The 20428-nt window shown below is 38.3% G+C and overlaps 1 protein-coding gene and 1 long non-coding RNA gene across 3 annotated transcripts; both read right to left on the bottom strand.

Annotated features, from left to right (window-relative positions):
- Nucleotides 1-6096: 6096 nt before the first annotated feature.
- On the bottom strand, nucleotides 6097-13585 carry LOC110871297. Its single transcript, XM_035986538.1, has 2 exons — nucleotides 12705-13585; nucleotides 6097-6283 (listed from the first exon to the last, which is right to left on the bottom strand). Exons 1-2 carry the CDS (start codon nucleotides 13531-13533, stop codon nucleotides 6270-6272), a joined length of 843 nt encoding a protein of 280 aa, XP_035842431.1. The 5' UTR covers nucleotides 13534-13585; the 3' UTR covers nucleotides 6097-6269.
- Nucleotides 13586-14534: 949 nt separating this feature from the next.
- LOC110871296 lies at nucleotides 14535-16714 on the bottom strand. Of its 2 annotated transcripts, none has more exons than XR_004885827.1 (2): nucleotides 16667-16714; nucleotides 14535-14721 (listed from the first exon to the last, which is right to left on the bottom strand). It is a non-coding gene; the product is annotated as an uncharacterized LOC110871296 (long non-coding RNA). The 2 variants fall into 2 exon arrangements; XR_002553627.2 differs by lacking the exon at nucleotides 16667-16714 and adding an exon at nucleotides 15607-15919.
- Between the last annotated feature and the right edge of the window lie 3714 nt (nucleotides 16715-20428).

Raw genomic sequence — 20428 nt, 5'->3', positions numbered from 1 at the left:
AGCGTGTGAGAAGTGTGTTGTCCCTTCCGAATGTTCAAGAGTGCCATTTATACAAGTGTGTGTGGTTCTATTTTAGGCAAATCACCTAACTACTAGCTCGTTACCCCTTTAGAAATAGAAGTAAATTTAGCCTAAATAATCGCCCTTGAATTGTGCTGAGTTTCTATATTTGCCATAACGTCCATCTTTGATTATGCATGTGCGAGATTATCGTGACAGATTCCTTTTTTACGTTGCTAAGACCGGATCCAACTCGTAATTCCTGCAAGATAATATTAAGTCCAAAGAGAACAGTCGTTAGTATGAGGATCCTTGGAATGATCCGTGATCCTGATCCTGGAGCTCGTCTGAGGATCACTATCTGCCAAAGAAACAAGGATCACCTGTTAGGATCACATGTTAGGATCATATGTAAGGATCATAGGTCATAAAAATCCAGCCCTAACACATAGCATTATAGCCCTCAGATTGATTAGACAATAAAATTGATAATCATCTGTTGTAGCTGAAAAGATCCTCTAAAGGGGACACACTGCAAAGTCGAAACTGATATCTCTCTGCTGAACGGAAGTTCTGACCTGAGATCCCTCAGTTCTCGCATTTAACCCCTAATTTATGTACAGACATCATTGTAGTATTCTTGCCTGTAAGACTGAATATTGGGATTTTGGATACGGGAGTATATTCAAGAGGTGGGACACATGAATTGATCTAAGTTCTAAGACACCTAAACGGTATCCTGAATAGATTGAAGTTTGTGTGAGAATTTAAGATGGATCAGTATATCGATAATCGAGGTGAATTGTTTAAGTCTGAGTATGTAATATAGCTTAATGGTACTAGTAATTTGTCTGAAAAGCTGATATGATTCCCTGACACGCTCGCCAAAAATAAATTTGTAAATAGTTTACTTTCTGCAATTTAAGTTTTTTTTTGTTATTTCATTTTTAGTCTAGATCACATTAAAATCCAAGAAGATTTTATTTCTGTTTTATTTTTAGACAAACCAGAGTGGAAAGTTGATTGTCGGATTCTAGAAAGATGAAGCAGATGCAGGAGATTCTGAGCTGAAGAATGAGGAGAGTTTACATTGTTGGAAGTTGAACTGTTTCAAAGACAAAAACAAGTTCATTAACTTGATACTTGTTATTTTTAGAAAAAGTTGAAAATGATTTTATTAAATCAGTTTAATTTGTCAAAAGATCAACCAGGATCATTAAATTGAACTTGGTAGATAAATCAAGTAATCAGGGTCATTAACTTGAACTTGAATACTTGAGTGGATTTCTAGAGCTGATTGAATTTGTGTTTATTGTTTGAAAAGATAAAGTCTAATGTTATTGGTTGAGTAACAGGTTTGGAGACTTCATCATTCCCACGGAAGCTAATTGTCAAAGCTTGAACCAGAAACCTCAGATCCCAGCATACTGAGAGGGGGAGTCTGTGAAAGGGGGAGTCTGGATCAACATCCAAAGGGAGGACTGAAGATGGAGCTAGGAAAAGATACTGAACCTGTGAAGATTGAGTTGTTACAATGAGGAGATAAAGTTGTGAAAAGACCAAGACTAAAGACTCAGGCGCTGAAGACTACGTCAACATCCAAGGGGGAGTCTGTTGGTGCACGAAATGTCTGCTGACTACGTCTTATCAAGTCTTGTGTCTAGATAGGCTAAACGGTTGTATAAACGTGATTAAAATAGGGTTGTTTAGGTTAGATTTAACCCTGGCCGTTTGAACAAGCCTGGCCGTTTGAGGCTGTCTGGCCGTTTGAGACCTGGTCGTTTGAACAAGATTCAAACGGACAGCCCATGCCTATATATATTGTTCATTCTCAAACGGACAGGTAGAATAGTTGATGTGTTTGTGAGTCGAGGTGCTGTCCAATTGTATTCAGAATTGTTGTAAAGACTTGCAAACAGTAATAGAAGGAAAAATTGAAAGGAATTGTTGTGTTTGACTTCATTTACGTTGATTCCGCCTTCGTATGTGAAGATGAACTGCTTCTACTGACGTTTTCGGACATCAGAACGGTCCAACATCCTTCTTCTTTTCATATTCAGCAATTATCTCATCTTTAGCTGCACATCCCTTGCAAGCTTCCAAACACTTCTCGCAAGGCTTGACAACTTCAACAATCTTCTCAATTTCGATTGTTTTTACAACTTCAACCACTTTTCCTTCTTCTTTTACCTTCTCAGCTTCTGACATCTTTTCTTCACTCACCAGCTCAGTCTTATCATTCTCCTCAGCAACACTTTCAACATTTTCATTTTGAACAATTTCTTCAATCTTCACTTGTTGTTGTTCTTTAGCAGCTCGTTTCTCCTTCAGTTTCTCCATTCGATCTGCAAAATAGAAATGAAAACTTTCAGGAGAAAGATGAGATTTAGCAACATTAATATGTTTCTCCTCCTCATCATCACTGCTACTATCAACTGGTGATTGATCAAATTGTACAGATTTTTCAGAATCAACATCTGATACACCAGAATCAGACGGTGTTTGATCAAATACAACTTCCTTATCCGAAGTAACATCATTCTGTGCACTCTCATCCGAACTCTATAGACCTTCATCAGCACTTTCTGAGCTTTCTTCAGATGTAACAGACTGCTCCTCCACACTTTTCACTATCTCTCCAATAGACTTCATCCAGGTAGCAAACATGTCTGGCTCTCTGACAATCTTGGCAATGAAGGCTTTATACTCTCCTTTTTCATCAACGAACATATCCCAGCTGAATCCTTCAGGCAGTCTTTCATCATCTTGATCAACTATACAAGCTTTGCTATCAGGAGATATGTAGTTGCTCCAGCTGAAATCTACTAAACATGCTCTCTTTGAATCCTCAATCTTCCTACCATGAGCCGTCTGTGAATCTTGTGATTGACCAACCTGCAGATAAATGGCTTTCCGGTAGTAATCATCTTTACCAAATGGATTCTGAGCACCGCTAGCTTCTCTATTCTTGCATTCCCATTTGAAATGGCCTTTCTCCCTGCATCGAAAGCAAGTAACTTTAGATTTATCAAAACCTAAAGTAGATACATGAGCATCAAGAAAGTCATTTCTCCCGGTAATCGTTTTGAACTTTTTAGCACGTCGAAGAACACTTGCAAGACACCATTTGATATCCATTAATTCCATCTCTTCGGCGTCTATTTGGTCGTAATATTCTTTGGTGAGCATGGGATTTCCAATCCGACCAGCGACTAGACCCTCATAAGATAACAACACTGAACCAAGAAGAGCCATGTGGTCTTTAGCAGTGTCTTCTGAGAAGCTTTGACCTTCTGGAAGATTTAAAGCTATGTTACACTGAATCACATAGCCATTTCCAGTTTTCGTGCTATGAGACTGAAAGCTTGTGTTTGATTCTTTAGGATTTACACTTGGAAATGATGAGAATCCGTTGCTGCTTTTGGTTGAATTCTGATCAGCTTTTTCTATTGAATCTCCAGCACTGAAAGCAGTTTGGATTTTTGGACTTCTCTCAGATTCTGGAACAGAAACACCACCTTTGTAATACATCTTTACATCCTGTTGAGCACTCGGATTACTCATCCTAGAAATCTTCTGCTGTTCCAGATCCTGACTTTCAATCTTTTCTATAAACTGAGATATAGTCAACCCATCATAAACACCAGTATTTTTCAGAATCATCAAATATGTTCCCCATTCTTTCTGTGGTAACGCATCGGCTAACTTGTCTACCCACTCTTCACGATCATTTTCAATACTTAACATCGACATAGATCGTACAAGATGGCAGTATCTCTCAATCAGCTTCTTTGTGTCTTCACCCGATAGACTGCTGAACAGATCAAACTCTTTCTTAAGCAACGCTTTCTTGCTCTTTATCATTTTCTCGCTTCCCTCAAATTTGACTTTAAGTGCATCCCAAATTGATTTTGCTGTTTTGTCGTGCTGTAACAACATAAAGATGTCTTCTTTGATCGCTTGCTGAAGCAGGCTTATCATCATTTTCTCAGCTTTGTACATAGCCCGTTCCTGCTCCGTGAATTCCGATAGATTTTTGGTAGTTTGCAATTCTGTTCGAGGCAACACATATTTCTTCAAGATACATTCCCACGATCTAAGATGATTTGCCTGAACCCAGTTCTCGAATCTGTCTTTCCACCCATAGTATTCTTCGATACTCATCAATTTCAGGGGCTTTTGGGTGGTTCCCGTCTCGTTCTCTAAGTTCATAGCCTGAGCAATCACAGCTGGAGTAGACGGAGTAGTGAACGCGTTGTAAAACTCTGAATCCATGATGACTTTGCACGTTTTTCAAAAACAGTGACTAATAAGCGAAACTAGATAAGTATGCACAATAAGCGAAACTACAGAAGTTCACACAAGCGGAACTAGATTTGTCTGAATAAGCAAAACTAGAATGTTCAAAGAAGCGAAACTAGGATTTTTCCAGATAAGCGAAACCCTGTTATGCACTTGGGGCGGAACCTTAGATGTTCAGATGAAGCGAAACCTAATAAGCGAAATACCAAAACTATTCTGTAAAGCGAAACCTTGAAGCGGAACCCTTGATGTTTTTGAAGCGGAAACTCACTTATGGTGACACACAAGCGGAACTACCACATAGTTTGGAGCGGAACCTCTGAAGAATGACCGAATAAGCGGAACTATGAAGTAGTTTGAAGCGGAACTACTCAAGCGAACTTCCAAATTGTCAGTTGAAGCGGAACCTTTCAAGCGAAACAGTTAAGTGTCCCTTGAAGAGAAACCTAGTCCGAAGATCATTTGGTCCATTTTTAGTTCGTATTTTCGTTCGAAACTTTCCAGGATTTATCTTTGATCTATTGCGCACAATCTGAGAAATTTTGACCCAATTCTGAACGTTACAACTTTCTGAACTAATAAAAGAAGGTGTAGAAGTAGAAAACAATGACAAAATCCAGCTAATTTCTGTAGAAAACCTCCTCCCAAGCTCTGATACCACTTGTAGGATCGTGTATTGACCTGAACGAGTCGTTCAGAGGCGTTCTCCTGTGATTCAGGTGCAGAATAACAAGAAACGTAGGTAGAAATAGCTTGCACTTCACTTTAATCTACTGTTTTATTGATTTATCAACGTTTACAGCTCAATCGTCACACCAGCAGCACCTCGATATGGAATTCGACAAAGTTCCAAATGATTTCGCTTATGAGGTTTATATAGGGATCAGGTTTCGCTTCAAGTGACGTGTTCACATAAGCGAAACCTCATGTGAACACATAAGCGAAACCTATATCTTACCATATAAGCGAAACCTCTAGTATATGACCCTATAAGCGAAATATACTCACTAACAACATACACTAGCCTATTTTCTCGTATATTGAGCCCTAATCTATACAATACAACATATGACTCGATCCAAGACGAAATCAACAGATGTAGTGCACCAACATTTAGTCACTGAAGCACTGATTCGTGAAGTCATTAACTTTCCTGACGAGCCAGATTATCCAACGATATTTCCAGAAAGAATGGTGAAAGGGTGTATGTTGAGAATGGGATATACTGGAGCTTTAAATGCCGGAAACTATTTAAAGTCAAAGTTTCAGAAACCTTACAAATTTTTGATTCACTGTGTACCGATTTCATTAAGTCATGCTAAAGGAGGATTTGATGCAATGCGCGATTACCAAATGAATATGATTACGGCATTGGTGTTGAACAAAAAGTATAATTTCTCACATATAGTATTCCACTATATGGCTGAGAATAGCAAGTCAGATCTCAAGACCTGGATGTATCCAAGGTTTGTACAGATGTTGATTGACCATGTGTATCCAGAGATTGATCGAGATATTAAAGATGATTTGTTGGTGCAAGCTCACATGACCAATAATACACTGAAGCAGCTTGTGAAATATCATCCGAATCACCCAGAGCCAACACTTGTTGTCGAGCCTTTCGGTTTTATTAAAGATGTTAAATATGTTGATCCAGATCCAGTTAATCATCAGAACTGGAGAAATGAAGTGGAAATGAAAGAAGCAAGATATGCTGACGAGCTGAAAATTCTTAAATGTCACACCCCGACCACGTAAAACAACAAATCGTGGCGGAAACGTCGGGGAGTGTTGTAACAGAATTATTGTTTCACAACCATGGTAATTAAAAGTTATGTTTTATTCATCAAGCAAAGGTTACATAGTCTTAAATTAACTGAAACAAAGTGTTCATCACATAATTAAACTGGTTCCATCTTTATTTTAGTCTCTAAGGCATAGGTCCGCCCTAGTGTGTCACGAACATCCTAAGCAACAGCTCCTGAAAACACATGTGAAAATAGGTACGTCAGCATAAAAATGCCTGTGAGATACATAGGTTTTATGAAAATAGGATTCATGACTTAAGTTTTAAGAAAATGTTTAATAAAATTTTGTCATGAACCTTGTAAATTGTTTTGTTTCGTAAATTATTTGAAAAGCGATAAGATCAGAAGGTGTGTATAAATGAAAGAATAATATATGGTTAAGTGGATAACAAAGTAGTATGAGTTTGTATAAAACAGACTACTTTGTAAACCAAAGTCTTAAAATATGTTGTTGTGTAAAATGTACAAGTCCAAAAGTAGTCAACAAATGTTATGTATGGTAAGCAAAGTGTAGTCACATAAACCAAATGTAAAAATGTACAAAACAAAGTATTTTGAATATATCAAAAAGTTATGTTTTGCAAAGTAAATGCATGTTTAATTGATACTAACACTTATGTGGTAAGTTAAACGCATACATTCAAGCCTTGAGACAGACGGATAACCCTAAGTCAAGGTTATCAAAAGAAATGTTTTCGGATTCGGTCATTCCTTACACCCAAACAAACCTAGGATGTCAGGAACGGGATTTGTTAGGATGTCAGGAACGGGATTTGTCAAGTCCTATGGTACCATTACTTACTACCGAGCGGCGTAGCTAATGTTAATGAACGTATATAAGTCCCGTTTGCACAAACCAAATGTTATACCAAATGTAAGCATGTTATATGAAAACAATGTACTAAGTATGCTAAGTAAACATACATAGCAAAACAATATAATGTAAATCATGTACTATAAGTGTACTAATGAATATAGCAAGTATATGACATGAAAATAGGAAAGCATGAAAGTAACAAGTAGGCACATGTGTTTCACCCCAAAATATTGGAAAACAGTAAGAGAGGGGTCTATGTACTCACAGTAGTGCGTCTTGAATCGAATCTCAAACCCTGTCCGCTACACGACAACCTACAACGTACTAATGTCTATTAGACGAGCGGGTCGTGCCTTGGCTTAGAGTTTAGTATTTTGGGTCACGTTTCTTATATTGTTCCGTGTGGTAATTATTTGTTAAAATAGTTAATGTTTTAACTTAATCATATGACATGTTGGGATATTTGTTCATTCAATGCTCTAGTAAACTTTTGTCTAGAATATATTTACTAAGTGTTGGATTTTCGGAAAATTTCGGCAGAGTATCCTCTGTAAATAGAGGTGTCCATGCTTTAATAGCATATCATTTTCTTTTATATAAAACCAATATTTCATTTTCAATCACCAAACCGACATATCGACAAACAAAACGTTGCATACTTCATTTCAGCTTTATAACTCGAAACCGGACTGTTTTCGAGGATTTTTATAAAATAGTTAGCCTTTTCTAAAAATCACCAAATTTTTACAGAATATGACATATGTTCCAAAATTTATTGTGTAAAAATATCAAAGTCCAATTCGTTACCCATATTTTATAAAAAATCATTTTCTCGACTGCAATCAGATTTGTTACCTTCTGATCGCAGTTTACGGAAATATTCACTAAAAATCAACCGTAAGTCCGTTTGACGAAATTCCAGTTGGAGGGTCGTCCTGACAACGGTGTCCATCTACTGTAAAAATTTCATGAGTTGATTTTATTCAGGTCTTAAGTTGTGACTCCGAAAATGTCACACTTTTTCTGCCATAAAAATGCAGCTTGAGCTGCTGTCCAAAAATAACCCTTTAAAAATAGTAAACGATCTCGAAAAATTATGATTCCAGTGCCATTTGTTTGATTATTCCAAAATACTCATTTTAGGCTTTAGAAAATCCACTTTTCGACTTAAAATGATCCAGTTACAGCCTGTTGAAGTTGGCTGGAAATGTAAATCAGCACGTTTCTTGTTCATATTTCTTGTTTAAACTTTTTAGTGTTCTTGCAAATTTCATCATACTACATATCTTGACTAAGAACAAAATGAAGCAAGGTGTAAGACTTACTACTAGCACAAAGCTAGGGTAGAAATTCTAGTGAAAATGATGGTGAGAAAGATGATGAACAAGACTAGAACAAAGCTCCTTTGAATGCCCTTCAACTTGCAACCTCCATGGATCACCTTCAAAGCTTTGAATGAAGAACAAGTCTTGAAGATTTGAAGGTAGAGAGAGAGAGAGAGAGATGGGGGACGATTTTGAGGAGAGAGGGAGAGGGGAGTGATGATGGTTCTTGGAAGTTGGAGGATTATATGGAAGATATGGGGAACATGGAATGATTACATGCACCACACTTGGCCAATGAGAGTAAAAAGGAATATTTCCCTAATCTTGCAAAAATTTGGTGGGGGCCACATTGCTAAAACCGAAAATTAGGTGGGGGAGGGGGTCCATGTGTAAATTTTTATATAAATATGCCATATGTAGGCTAAAACGGGTGTTTAACTAGATACCGGGTATTTTATCTAGCGTTTAAATCCCGATTTATGGCGTTCTAAATTATTTTTATTACTCTACAAAAATAAACCTACCAAAATATTGTTGGAATAAAATTTCAGTTGCCAAGACTGGTTGCGTTGTCTGCGTTTTGCAGTAGAAGCACTGTGTCGCGCAGAAACACGCGGTACGCGCTTAAACTTGAAAAATTAGCGTTTTTAGGCGTTTTAATTCATTTTTCAACACGGACCTGATAAAAATAAAGTTTTAAATCATAACAGAATATTTTTGGGATTTAAATATTATCCGGGCGGTCACCAGCGTTAGTTTCGCAGTTTTGTCGTAAATAGTCCTTTAGTTCAAATGAACATGTTTTTGCCATACAGAATCCTTTGGAACTTATTTCTAAGTTATGTAAAGGATATTTAAGGTATGTTAAGCTTACATCATAGTTCCGGAGTGTACGTTGCGTTAAACTGATTGCGTTTATGCACAAGTTTTGCATATAACTCTCTAGAAAGCGATTTAAAGCTTGAAATCGGAGTCGAATCAAATTGTAAAATCATCAAACATAAATACACACATAATAACACCAAAGCACATTGTTTTATTGATAATTCACATTGTTTTACATTATACGACGCTTACAGAACACAGTTGTCACAGTCTCCCCTACTTTAGGAAATTTCGTCCCGAAATTTTATTTAGAGGAAACTTGTGAAAACAAATGCGGATATTTCGCCTTCATCTGGTCCTTACGTTCCCAAGTAAACTCAGGGCCACGTTTGGATTCCCAGCGAACCTTGACCAAATGAATCCGTTTGTTCTTCAACTGCCTGAATGTACGGTCCACTATCTCCACAGGTTTCTCGACAAAATGCAGTGTTTTATCAACACGTATTTCGTCAAGCGGTATGTGGAGGTTCTCGTCAGCTAAACACTTTTTGAGATTGGACACATGGAAGGTTGGGTGAACGTTTCCAAGTTCAGGAGGTAACTCAAGTCTGTAGGCTACCTTACCGATTCTTTCCACGATCTTGAATGGTCCAACATATCTAGGTGCAAGTTTTCCTTTCTTTCCAAATCTGATCACACCTTTCCAAGGTGAGACCTTAAGTAATACACGATCACCGACTTGAAATTCCAAGGGCTTGCGTCGTTGGTCCGCGTAACTCTTTTGACGGCTTCGAGCTGTCTGAAGGTTATCACGAACTTTCTTAACCTTATCAGTTGTCTCTAAAATGAGGTCAGGTCCAGTAAGTTGAGCTTCACCTATCTCATTCCAGCAGACTGGTGAACGACATTTTCGACCATAGAGAGCCTCGAAAGGAGCCATGTTGATGCTGGAGTGATAACTGTTGTTGTAGGAAAATTCAATCAATGGAAGATGTGAATCCCAACTACCACCAAAGTCGATCACACTAGCTCTAAGCATATCCTCCAAAGTCTGGATTGTTCTTTCAGTTTGGTCATCTGTTTGTGGATGATAGGCTGTGCTTAGATTGAGTTGGGTCCCCATGGCAGATTGCATGGTTCTCCAAAATCGAGAAGAGAAGCGAGCATCCCTATCAGAAATAATGTTCAAAGGAACACCATGTCGAGATACAATTTCATCCACATAGATTTTAGCTAACTTTTCAGCAGAAAAATCCTCACGGATTGGCAAGAAATGCGCTGATTTAGTAAGACGATCCACAATTACCCAGATGGCATCATGACCTTTCTTAGTGCACGGAAGTTTAGTAATGAGATCCATAGCGATGTTTTCCCATTTCCAAACTGGAATCTCTGGTTGCTCTAAAAGACCAGAAGGATGTTGGTGTTCAGCTTTGACCTTAAGACAAGTAAGGCATTTTGAAACATATAAGGCAATGTCTTTCTTCATACCGGGCCACCAATACCGAGTACGAAGATCCTTATACATCTTATCTGAGCCAGGATGAATAGAATAACGAGACTTATGAGCTTCATCCATGAGCAAAGTGCGAAGATCATCTAGGCTTGGGACCCACAAACGGTCCATGAAATAATACGATCCATCGTCCTTCAGTTCAAGATCAGGCTTAATGTGATAGGGTAACTCCTTACCCATCAAGTCTTGTGAAACACAAGCATGTTGAGCCTGAGAGATGCGGGCTTGAATATCGGGTCGAGCTTGAATATCAGATTGAACACGAACACAATGAAGCTTAACACGTTCTTTACGACTCAAAGCATCGGCTACGACATTCGCCTTACCAGGATGGTAGCGAATCTCGCAGTCATAGTCGTTTAGAAGCTCAACCCAACGTCGTTGCCTCATGTTGAGTTCTTTCTGATTGAAGATATGCTGAAGACTTTTGTGGTCAGTGAAAACCACACACTTTGTACCATACAAATAGTGTCTCCAGATCTTAAGAGCGAAGACAACTGCACCCAACTCTAGATCATGAGTGGTGTAGTTCTTCTCATGCACCTTCAATTGTCTTGATGCGTAGGCTATAACTTTGTTCCTTTGCATCAGAACACAGCCAAGACCCAATTTAGATGCATCGCAATAAACGACGAAATCATCATTGCCCTCAGGCAAAGTCAGAATAGGCGCGTCACAAAGCTTCTGCTTCAAGGTCTGAAACGCTTCTTCTTGTTTAGAACCCCATTCAAAGGGCTGATTCTTCTGAGTTAGAGCAGTTAAAGGGACTGCAATCTTTGAGAAATTCTCTATGAAGCGGCGGTAATAACCCGCGAGACCAAGAAAAGAACGAACCTCAGTAGGGGTAGTAGGTGTATCCCAATCCTTAATCGCACTGATCTTGGAGGGATCTACATGAATACCTTGTTCGTTGACAATATGCCCCAAAAATTGAACTTCCTTAAGCCAAAATTCGCACTTGGAGAATTTGGCAAAAAGTTGCTCTTTCTTTAGGAGTTCGAGAGTAAGACGAAGATGTTGCTCATGATCAGCTTGCGTCTTAGAGTATATCAAGATGTCATCAATAAAAACGATGATGAACTTATCCAAATAAGGCTTGCAAACCCTATTCATCAAGTCCATGAAAACAGCAGGAGCATTGGTCAAACCGAACGGCATTACTGTGAACTCATAATGCCCATAACGAGTGCGGAAAGCAGTCTTGGGAATATCCTCTTCATGCACACGAAGTTGATGATACCCAGAACGAAGATCGATCTTCGAAAAATAAGAAGCACCCTGTAACTGGTCAAAGAGATCATCAATGCGAGGTAGGGGATATCGATTCTTGATAGTAAGCTTATTCAGCTCACGATAATCGATACACATTCTGAAGGATCCATCCTTCTTCTTGACAAAAAGAACGGGAGCGCCCCAAGGTGAAAAGCTAGGACGGATGAAACCTTTGTCAGAAAGCTCCTGAAGCTGCTTAGATAGCTCTTGCATCTCAGACGGTGCAAGACGATATGGAGCTCTGGCAATAGGATTTGCACCAGGTACGAGATCGATACGGAACTCGACTTGGCGTGCTGGGGGTAGACCAGGCAACTCTTCAGGAAACAGCTCCTGATAATCCCGAACAACAGGGATATCTTGAATAGACTTACCTTTGCCTTTATCTGCTGTAACATGTGCCAAGAAGGCCACATAGTTCTTTCGCAGATACTTCCGAGCTTGAGTACAAGACATGAGCTTGAGACTACTAGCAGGTTTCTTACCACGAACCTGTAGGGTCTCGCCTGACGAAAGCGGCACCCGAACAATCTTCTCAAAACAAACTACCTCCGCGTGATGCTTGGCTAACCAATCCATACCCACAATAATGTCGAAGCTTCCAAGTTGCATAGGTGTGAGGTCAATAGGAAAAAGATGGTCGTTAAGGTTCAATTGGCAATTGCGAAGAACAGAATCAAGAACAACAGGATTACCACTCGCAACTTCTACTGTCAAAGGCTTACCTAGTTTCGTTCTAGACACGCGAAGCAATGGCTCAAAAGATAACGACACAAAACTCTTATCGGCACCAGAATCAAAAAGAACAGATGCGGGTTGATTATTAACAAAGAACGTACCGTTAACCACTTCATTGTCCGCTTGCGCCTCTTGTGCATTCATGTTGAAGACTCGACCTCGAGCCTGAGCCTGAGCTGGATTCGCATTCACCAATCTTGGACATTGGTTACGGTAGTGTGTCAGATCCCCACAGTTATAACAAGAACCTGGTGGGTAGTGAGGTCGCGCAGCTTGACCTTGTTGCTGAGCAAGAGGCTGAGCAACCTGTTGAGCCGGGTTTTGAGCTGCCCGATTCTGATTGACAGGAATGCGGCATGCAGCAGCGAGATGACCAGGTCTTCCACAGTTGGTACATTGACGACACTGGAGGTGTGGCTGATGATGACCGTTACACCTGTTGCACAAAGGTGCATTGCCTAGATAAGGCTTCTTGGCAAGTGGTTGCGTAGGCTGATTTGGTGCAGCTTGGGCCTGTGCGGTAACGGCGTAGTTTTGGGAAGCCTTTCGCTTCCTAGAACCCTTCGAGGAACCAGAATCCTTACCCTTCTTGTTATCCTCTTTGTCAGACGCCTGCTTCTTACCTTTCTCCCCCTTCCTGTGCAACTTACCCTTCCGAATCTGCGACTCAGTCAATGTCGCTGCTAACTCGATCGCCTGGCGGACTGTGGTAGGGTTACTACCAGTAACGATGTCTTGCACTGAGTCAGGTAGACCATCGATGTATCTTTCGATAGCCTTATCGAGTGGGGTAACCATTGTTGGGCACAACAAACTCAGCTCCTCATACCTATCAGTATATGCCCGATGCTCGCCACTATCCTGTTTCAAGTCATCAAACTCCCTTTCCAAGGCTCGCAGTTCATGACGAGGACAAAATTCCCTCATCATAAGAGTCCTAAGTTCAGCCCATGTTTGTGCTAGAGCAACTTCTGCACCACGGTCTCTCATAACCCCGTTCCACCATGTAAGCGCCCTCTTCTGAAACACACTGGAAGCAAACTCGACTTTGCGATTATCAGGACACTGAACGTGACGAAAAGTATTCTCAATGCTCTCGAACCATTGAAGAAGCCCAGTTGCTCCCTCAGAACCACTAAACTTGAGCGGTTTAGCCGAGTTAAAACTCTTGAAATTGCATGGAGCGTTGTTGTTGTTAGCTTGGTTCAACTGAGCAATAAGATTTGGGAACGCAGCAGCCATCTGCTGTGCGATGATTTCCGCCAGTTCGGCATTTGGTAGCGGATTTTCGCGTCGAGGAGGCATTCTAAAAAGAGGAAACATGAGAGGAGACGGGTGAGAAGGTTAGATGAAAAGAATGAGATGAAACAGAAATCAACAAGAGCAAAGATGGTGGTCATTCGTCCGTATCACAAAGCAGACAAACGACACACATTGGCTAATCAAAGTAAATGGGTCAAAAATAATGCTTCGCGAAGACATGCTCGCCTATAAGTGAACACTCACCCCAAGAGTTCCCAGGTAAGAGTGACTGGTCCGATTATGTGGATTTGTACGAACACTCTAGCCTTAGACAGAAAACTCAGGGTACAGGCATTCACTCTTCCAGTTTGCACGTGTTCACACTATTTAGAACCCAAAACTTTGACGAGATTTTGAAGACTTGGAGGGTTTAAGAGATTAATGATCAATTTTGGCTTCGTGCCTTCCATTATGTATTGTTTTTGGTAATCACCTAAGGATAGGTGAAGTGCATGTTTTAAAATCTAAACACAAGACAACTTGTGTTGGGGTCCTAGAAAGGTTATAGTCTAGGTCAAAGCATTACTAATAACCTAATTCCCTATAACCATTGGCTCTGATACCAACTCTTCTGTCACACCCCGACCACGTAAAACAACAAATCGTGGCGGAAACGTCGGGGAGTGTTGTAACAGAATTATTGTTTCACAACCATGGTAATTAAAAGTTATGTTTTATTCATCAAGCAAAGGTTACATAGTCTTAAATTAACTGAAACAAAGTGTTCATCACATAATTAAACTGGTTCCATCTTTATTTTAGTCTCTAAGGCATAGGTCCGCCCTAGTGTGTCACGAACATCCTAAGCAACAGCTCCTGAAAACACATGTGAAAATAGGTACGTCAGCATAAAAATGCCTGTGAGATACATAGGTTTTATGAAAATAGGATTCATGACTTAAGTTTTAAGAAAATGTTTAATAAAATTTTGTCATGAACCTCGTAAATTGTTTTGTTTCGTAAATTATTTGAAAAGCGATAAGATCAGAAGGTGTGTATAAATGAAAGAATAATATATGGTTAAGTGGATAACAAAGTAGTATGAGTTTGTATAAAACAGACTACTTTGTAAACCAAAGTCTTAAAATATGTTGTTGTGTAAAATGTACAAGTCCAAAAGTAGTCAACAAATGTTATGTATGGTAAGCAAAGTGTAGTCACATAAACCAAATGTAAAAATGTACAAAACAAAGTATTTTGAATATATCAAAAAGTTATGTTTTGCAAAGTAAATGCATGTTTAATTGATACTAACACTTATGTGGTAAGTTAAACGCATACATTCAAGCCTTGAGACAGACGGATAACCCTAAGTCAAGGTTATCAAAAGAAATGTTTTCGGATTCGGTCATTCCTTACACCCAAACAAACCTAGGATGTCAGGAACGGGATTTGTCAAGTCCTATGGTACCATTACTTACTACCGAGCGGCGTAGCTAATGTTAATGAACGTATATAAGTCCCGTTTGCACAAACCAAATGTTATACCAAATGTAAGCATGTTATATGAAAACAATGTACTAAGTATGCTAAGTAAACATACATAGCAAAACAATATAATGTAAATCATGTACTATAAGTGTACTAATGAATATAGCAAGTATATGACATGAAAATAGGAAAGCATGAAAGTAACAAGTAGGCACATGTGTTTCACCCCAAAATATTGGAAAACAGTAAGAGAGGGGTCTATGTACTCACAGTAGTGCGTCTTGAATCGAATCTCAAACCCTGTCCGCTACACGACAACCTACAACGTACTAATGTCTATTAGACGAGCGGGTCGTGCCTTGGCTTAGAGTTTAGTATTTTGGGTCACGTTTCTTATATTGTTCCGTGTGGTAATTATTTGTTAAAATAGTTAATGTTTTAACTTAATCATATGACATGTTGGGATATTTGTTCATTCAATGCTCTAGTAAACTTTTGTCTAGAATATATTTACTAAGTGTTGGATTTTCGGAAAATTTCGGCAGAGTATCCTCTGTAAATAGAGGTGTCCATGCTTTAATAGCATATCATTTTCTTTTATATAAAACCAATATTTCATTTTCAATCACCAAACCGACATATCGACAAACAAAACGTTGCATACTTCATTTCAGCTTTATAACTCGAAACCGGACTGTTTTCGAGGATTTTTATAAAATAGTTAGCCTTTTCTAAAAATCACCAAATTTTTACAGAATATGACATATGTTCCAAAATTTATTGTGTAAAAATATCAAAGTCCAATTCGTTACCCATATTTTATAAAAAATCATTTTCTCGACTGCAATCAGATTTGTTACCTTCTGATCGCAGTTTACGGAAATATTCACTAAAAATCAACCGTAAGTCCGTTTGACGAAATTCCAGTTGGAGGGTCGTCCTGACAACGGTGTCCATCTACTGTAAAAATTTCATGAGTTGATTTTATTCAGGTCTTAAGTTGTGACTCCGAAAATGTCACACTTTTTCTGCCATAAAAATGCAGCTTGAGCTGCTGTCCAAAAATAACCCTTTAAAAATAGTAAACGATCTCGAAAAATTATGATTCCAGTGCCATTTGTTTGCTTATTCCAAAATACTCATTTTAGGCTTTAGAAAATCCACTTTTCGACTTAAAATGATCCAGTTACAGCCTGTTGAAGTTGGCTGGAAATGTAAATCAGCACGTTTCTTGTTCATATTTCTTGTTTAAACTTTTTAGTGTTCTTGCAAATTTCATCATACTACATATCTTGACTAAGAACAAAATGAAGCAAGGTGTAAGACTTACTACTAGCACAAAGCTAGGGTAGAAATTCTAGTGAAGATGATGGTGAGAAAGATGATGAACAAGACTAGAACAAAGCTCCTTTGAATGCCCTTCAACTTGCAACCTCCATGGATCACCTTCAAAGCTTTGAATGAAGAACAAGTCTTGAAGATTTGAAGGTAGAGAGAGAGAGAGAGAGATGGGGGACGATTTTGAGGAGAGAGGGAGAGGGGAGTGATGATGGTTCTTGGAAGTTGGAGGATTATATGGAAGATATGGGGAACATGGAATGATTACATGCACCACACTTGGCCAATGAGAGTAAAAAGGAATATTTCCCTAATCTTGCAAAAATTTGGTGGGGGCCACATTGCTAAAACCGAAAATTAGGTGGGGGAGGGGGTCCATGTGTAAATTTTTATATAAATATGCCATATGTAGGCTAAAACGGGTGTTTAACTAGATACCGGGTATTTTATCTAGCGTTTAAATCCCGATTTATGGCATTCTAAATTATTTTTATTACTCTACAAAAATAAACCTACCAAAATATTGTTGGAATAAAATTTCAGTTGCCAAGACTGGTTGCGTTGTCTGCGTTTTGCAGTAGAAGCACTGTGTCGCGCAGAAACACGCGGTACGCGCTTAAACTTGAAAAATTAGCGTTTTTAGGCGTTTTAATTCATTTTTCAACACGGACCTGATAAAAATAAAGTTTTAAATCATAACAGAATATTTTTGGGATTTAAATATTATCCGGGCGGTCACCAGCGTTAGTTTCGCAGTTTTGTCGTAAATAGTCCTTTAGTTCAAATGAACATGTTTTTGCCATACAGAATCCTTTGGAACTTATTTCTAAGTTATGTAAAGGATATTTAAGGTATGTTAAGCTTACGTCATAGTTCCGGAGTGTACGTTGCGTTAAACTGATTGCGTTTATGCACAAGTTTTGCATATAACTCTCTAGAAAGCGATTTAAAGCTTGAAATCGGAGTCGAATCAAATTGTAAAATCATCAAACATAAATACACACATAATAACACCAAAGCACATTGTTTTATTGATAATTCACATTGTTTTACATTATACGACGCTTACAGAACACAGTTGTCACATTAAAGATTTCAAAACTACTAAGAATGAGTGGTATGTGAAAGAAACTGGAAGAAGACGTAGAATGGCAACTCCTATTGTTCGAGAAAGTGAAGGATCTTCTTCGCAACCTAAGAAGAAACAAAAGAAAGCTTCTCAAACATTGTTAATAGATGAACCTGAAGAAGATAATCTTGTGGTTGATGTTGAGAAAGAATTAAAACGCTTAAAAACGTTATTTTAAATCCCACAAATATTCTATTATGATTAAAATCTTATTTTAATCAGGTTCGTGTTGAAAAATAAATTAAAACGCTTAAAAACATTATTTTCAAGTTTAAGTGCGTACCGCGTGTTTCTGCGGTATTATGGCGAGTTTATTTTTATAGAATAATAAAAAAAATATAAATTAGAACGCCATAAATCGGGATTTGAACGCTAAATAAAATACCCGGTACATAATTAAACACTTTAACGGAACGGTGTTTAACCGGACAACCGAACATTACCCGGGACACTAAAATTTTACCACACACATTATTTTATTATTTCTGAGCCAGTTAGGGTCCCCGAATACCCTAACACCCGCTATAATACATAACACACTAGTAACTAGTTTAAATTCCTAACTAGACATAACAATCACTAAACTATCTAGTTAGATTCCAACTAAAACCTCCCCCCCATTGAACCGATCGGGTTCCCCCTAGGGAACACACCATCCAACTTGTGATTATTTTAATCTTATGTGTCATGTATCTAGAAGACACATGATCTAGTGGATAAGAAGATTGTTTGGTTTATAAATATAACTCAAGGTCACCACTTCACTTCACAAATCACCACACAAAAATTTCATCTCTTCTCTCCCTCCTTCCCCATTTTCGGCAGCAACAATCCACCCTCATACACCCACCATCAAGTTCCCTTCAAGCCGTTTTTCATATACTCTAAGGTGCAAGAGGTCCAACAACGAAGCTTGGTTTGTTCGGAAGTCGAAGGACCACTCTCGTTTTCTTTTATCCACCACTTTTCTACACTCGAACTCTCCTAGCCTGGTGCTAGTGGTAAGCACTTAGATCCTTGTATTTTACTTGTTATTTAAGTGGTTAATGATGATAAAGATCAAAAAGATAGGAACTCTAAAGAAACTTAATCAAAGTCTTGAACATTAACCAACACATGATAAAGTAGTGTTAGAATGATGGAGAAATATGATAATGCATGATAAATCTGTGATGTATAAGTGACAATCTGCTGTAAACAACTTATGTTACGAAATAAATCATTACTAGAATGAATGGTAGTCGTAAGAGTACTTTTAATGACATTTATACTACAAAACAGCTTGCTGATTTGCATTTCCAGCCGCCTTTAACTGGCTGTAACCGCATCGTAACTTAACAAAAACTTGATTTTCTTAAGTCTATAATGTGTTATTATAAGATACGGTTCTAATGACACCGGAATCATAATTTTTGGACTCCGTTTACTATTTTTAAAGTGTCTTTTCGTAACAGCAGCTAGAGCTGCATTTTTGCTGCTGAAAATATGCGTCCTGTTTTCAGTCATAACCTGAATTCTGTGTAGGGTTAGATCATGAAACTTATATTGTAGATGGTCACTGTTGTCGTCGTGATCCTCCAACTGGAATTACGTCAATCGGACTTACGATTAATTTTTAGTGAATTATTCCGTAGACTGCGATCAGAAAGTAACAAATCTGACTTCAGTCCGGGAACATGAATTTTTATAAAATTATGGTAATAAACTAGACCCCGATATTTTTACACAATAATATTTGGTTTGTGTAAGACGTTTTGTAAAAATTTGGGAATTTATGGAATAAGTTAACCATTTTATTTAAATGTCCGAAAACAGTCCAGTTTCATATATATTAAAACAGAAATGACATAAGTAGTACTTTGCATGCCAAGGTGTGGTTTTTGATTATTAAAAATCATTCTTATTTAATTTAGGGCGGATAAACAATTGAGGGATTGTGTTAACATTTAAAAACGCACCTGAAGGTGAGTACATAGTTCCCCTATTTTACTGTTTTCAATTGTTTTGGGGTGATTCATATGTATCAAAACGATTTCGATGTTTTAACAATGGTTTCACAACGAGTAAGATGGTTTATATTAAAGTAACAACGATTTCGATAATGTGAACGAGCTTGTTGGTTGTAATTACATAACAAATGACATTCATTAATTTCGGCCAAACCGACCAGTATTAGCTTATGGTACCATAGGATCCGACAAATCCCGTTATCAGACCGGACCCATGGTTATGTGTGGGTTAGGTGGGTAACGACCGAATCTGATGATTGTTAACTTACCCTTTGGTGGTTTGTTAATACGAGAACAAGTGGAACGATGAACGAGTCACAAAGGTTTGAATGTTATTAACGAGACGACCAAAAGTAGTTTTCACAATTAAAACGAGAATGATTAGAACGATTTGAACGATTTAAACAAATGAACGATGATCTATAACAAGTACGAGTTGAACGATGTCACACAACGATGTTTACAAAACTATATAAACCATACGAGTTTTATCACGAGAACGATTTACGATTTGGTGTACAAAAAACAAATGTTTTGAGGTAAGATTCATGGCATCGAGGTTTATAAATTATAACCAATCTGTTTGATTTGGTTATTCATTTTACGACACAAACAT

The sequence above is a fragment of the Helianthus annuus genome, chromosome 17 (assembly GCF_002127325.2).
Source record: "Helianthus annuus cultivar XRQ/B chromosome 17, HanXRQr2.0-SUNRISE, whole genome shotgun sequence".
Lineage (NCBI taxonomy): Eukaryota > Viridiplantae > Streptophyta > Magnoliopsida > Asterales > Asteraceae > Helianthus > Helianthus annuus.
The sequence above is the reverse complement of the archived record's forward strand: the minus strand, read 5'-3'. Positions and strand labels throughout refer to the sequence as shown.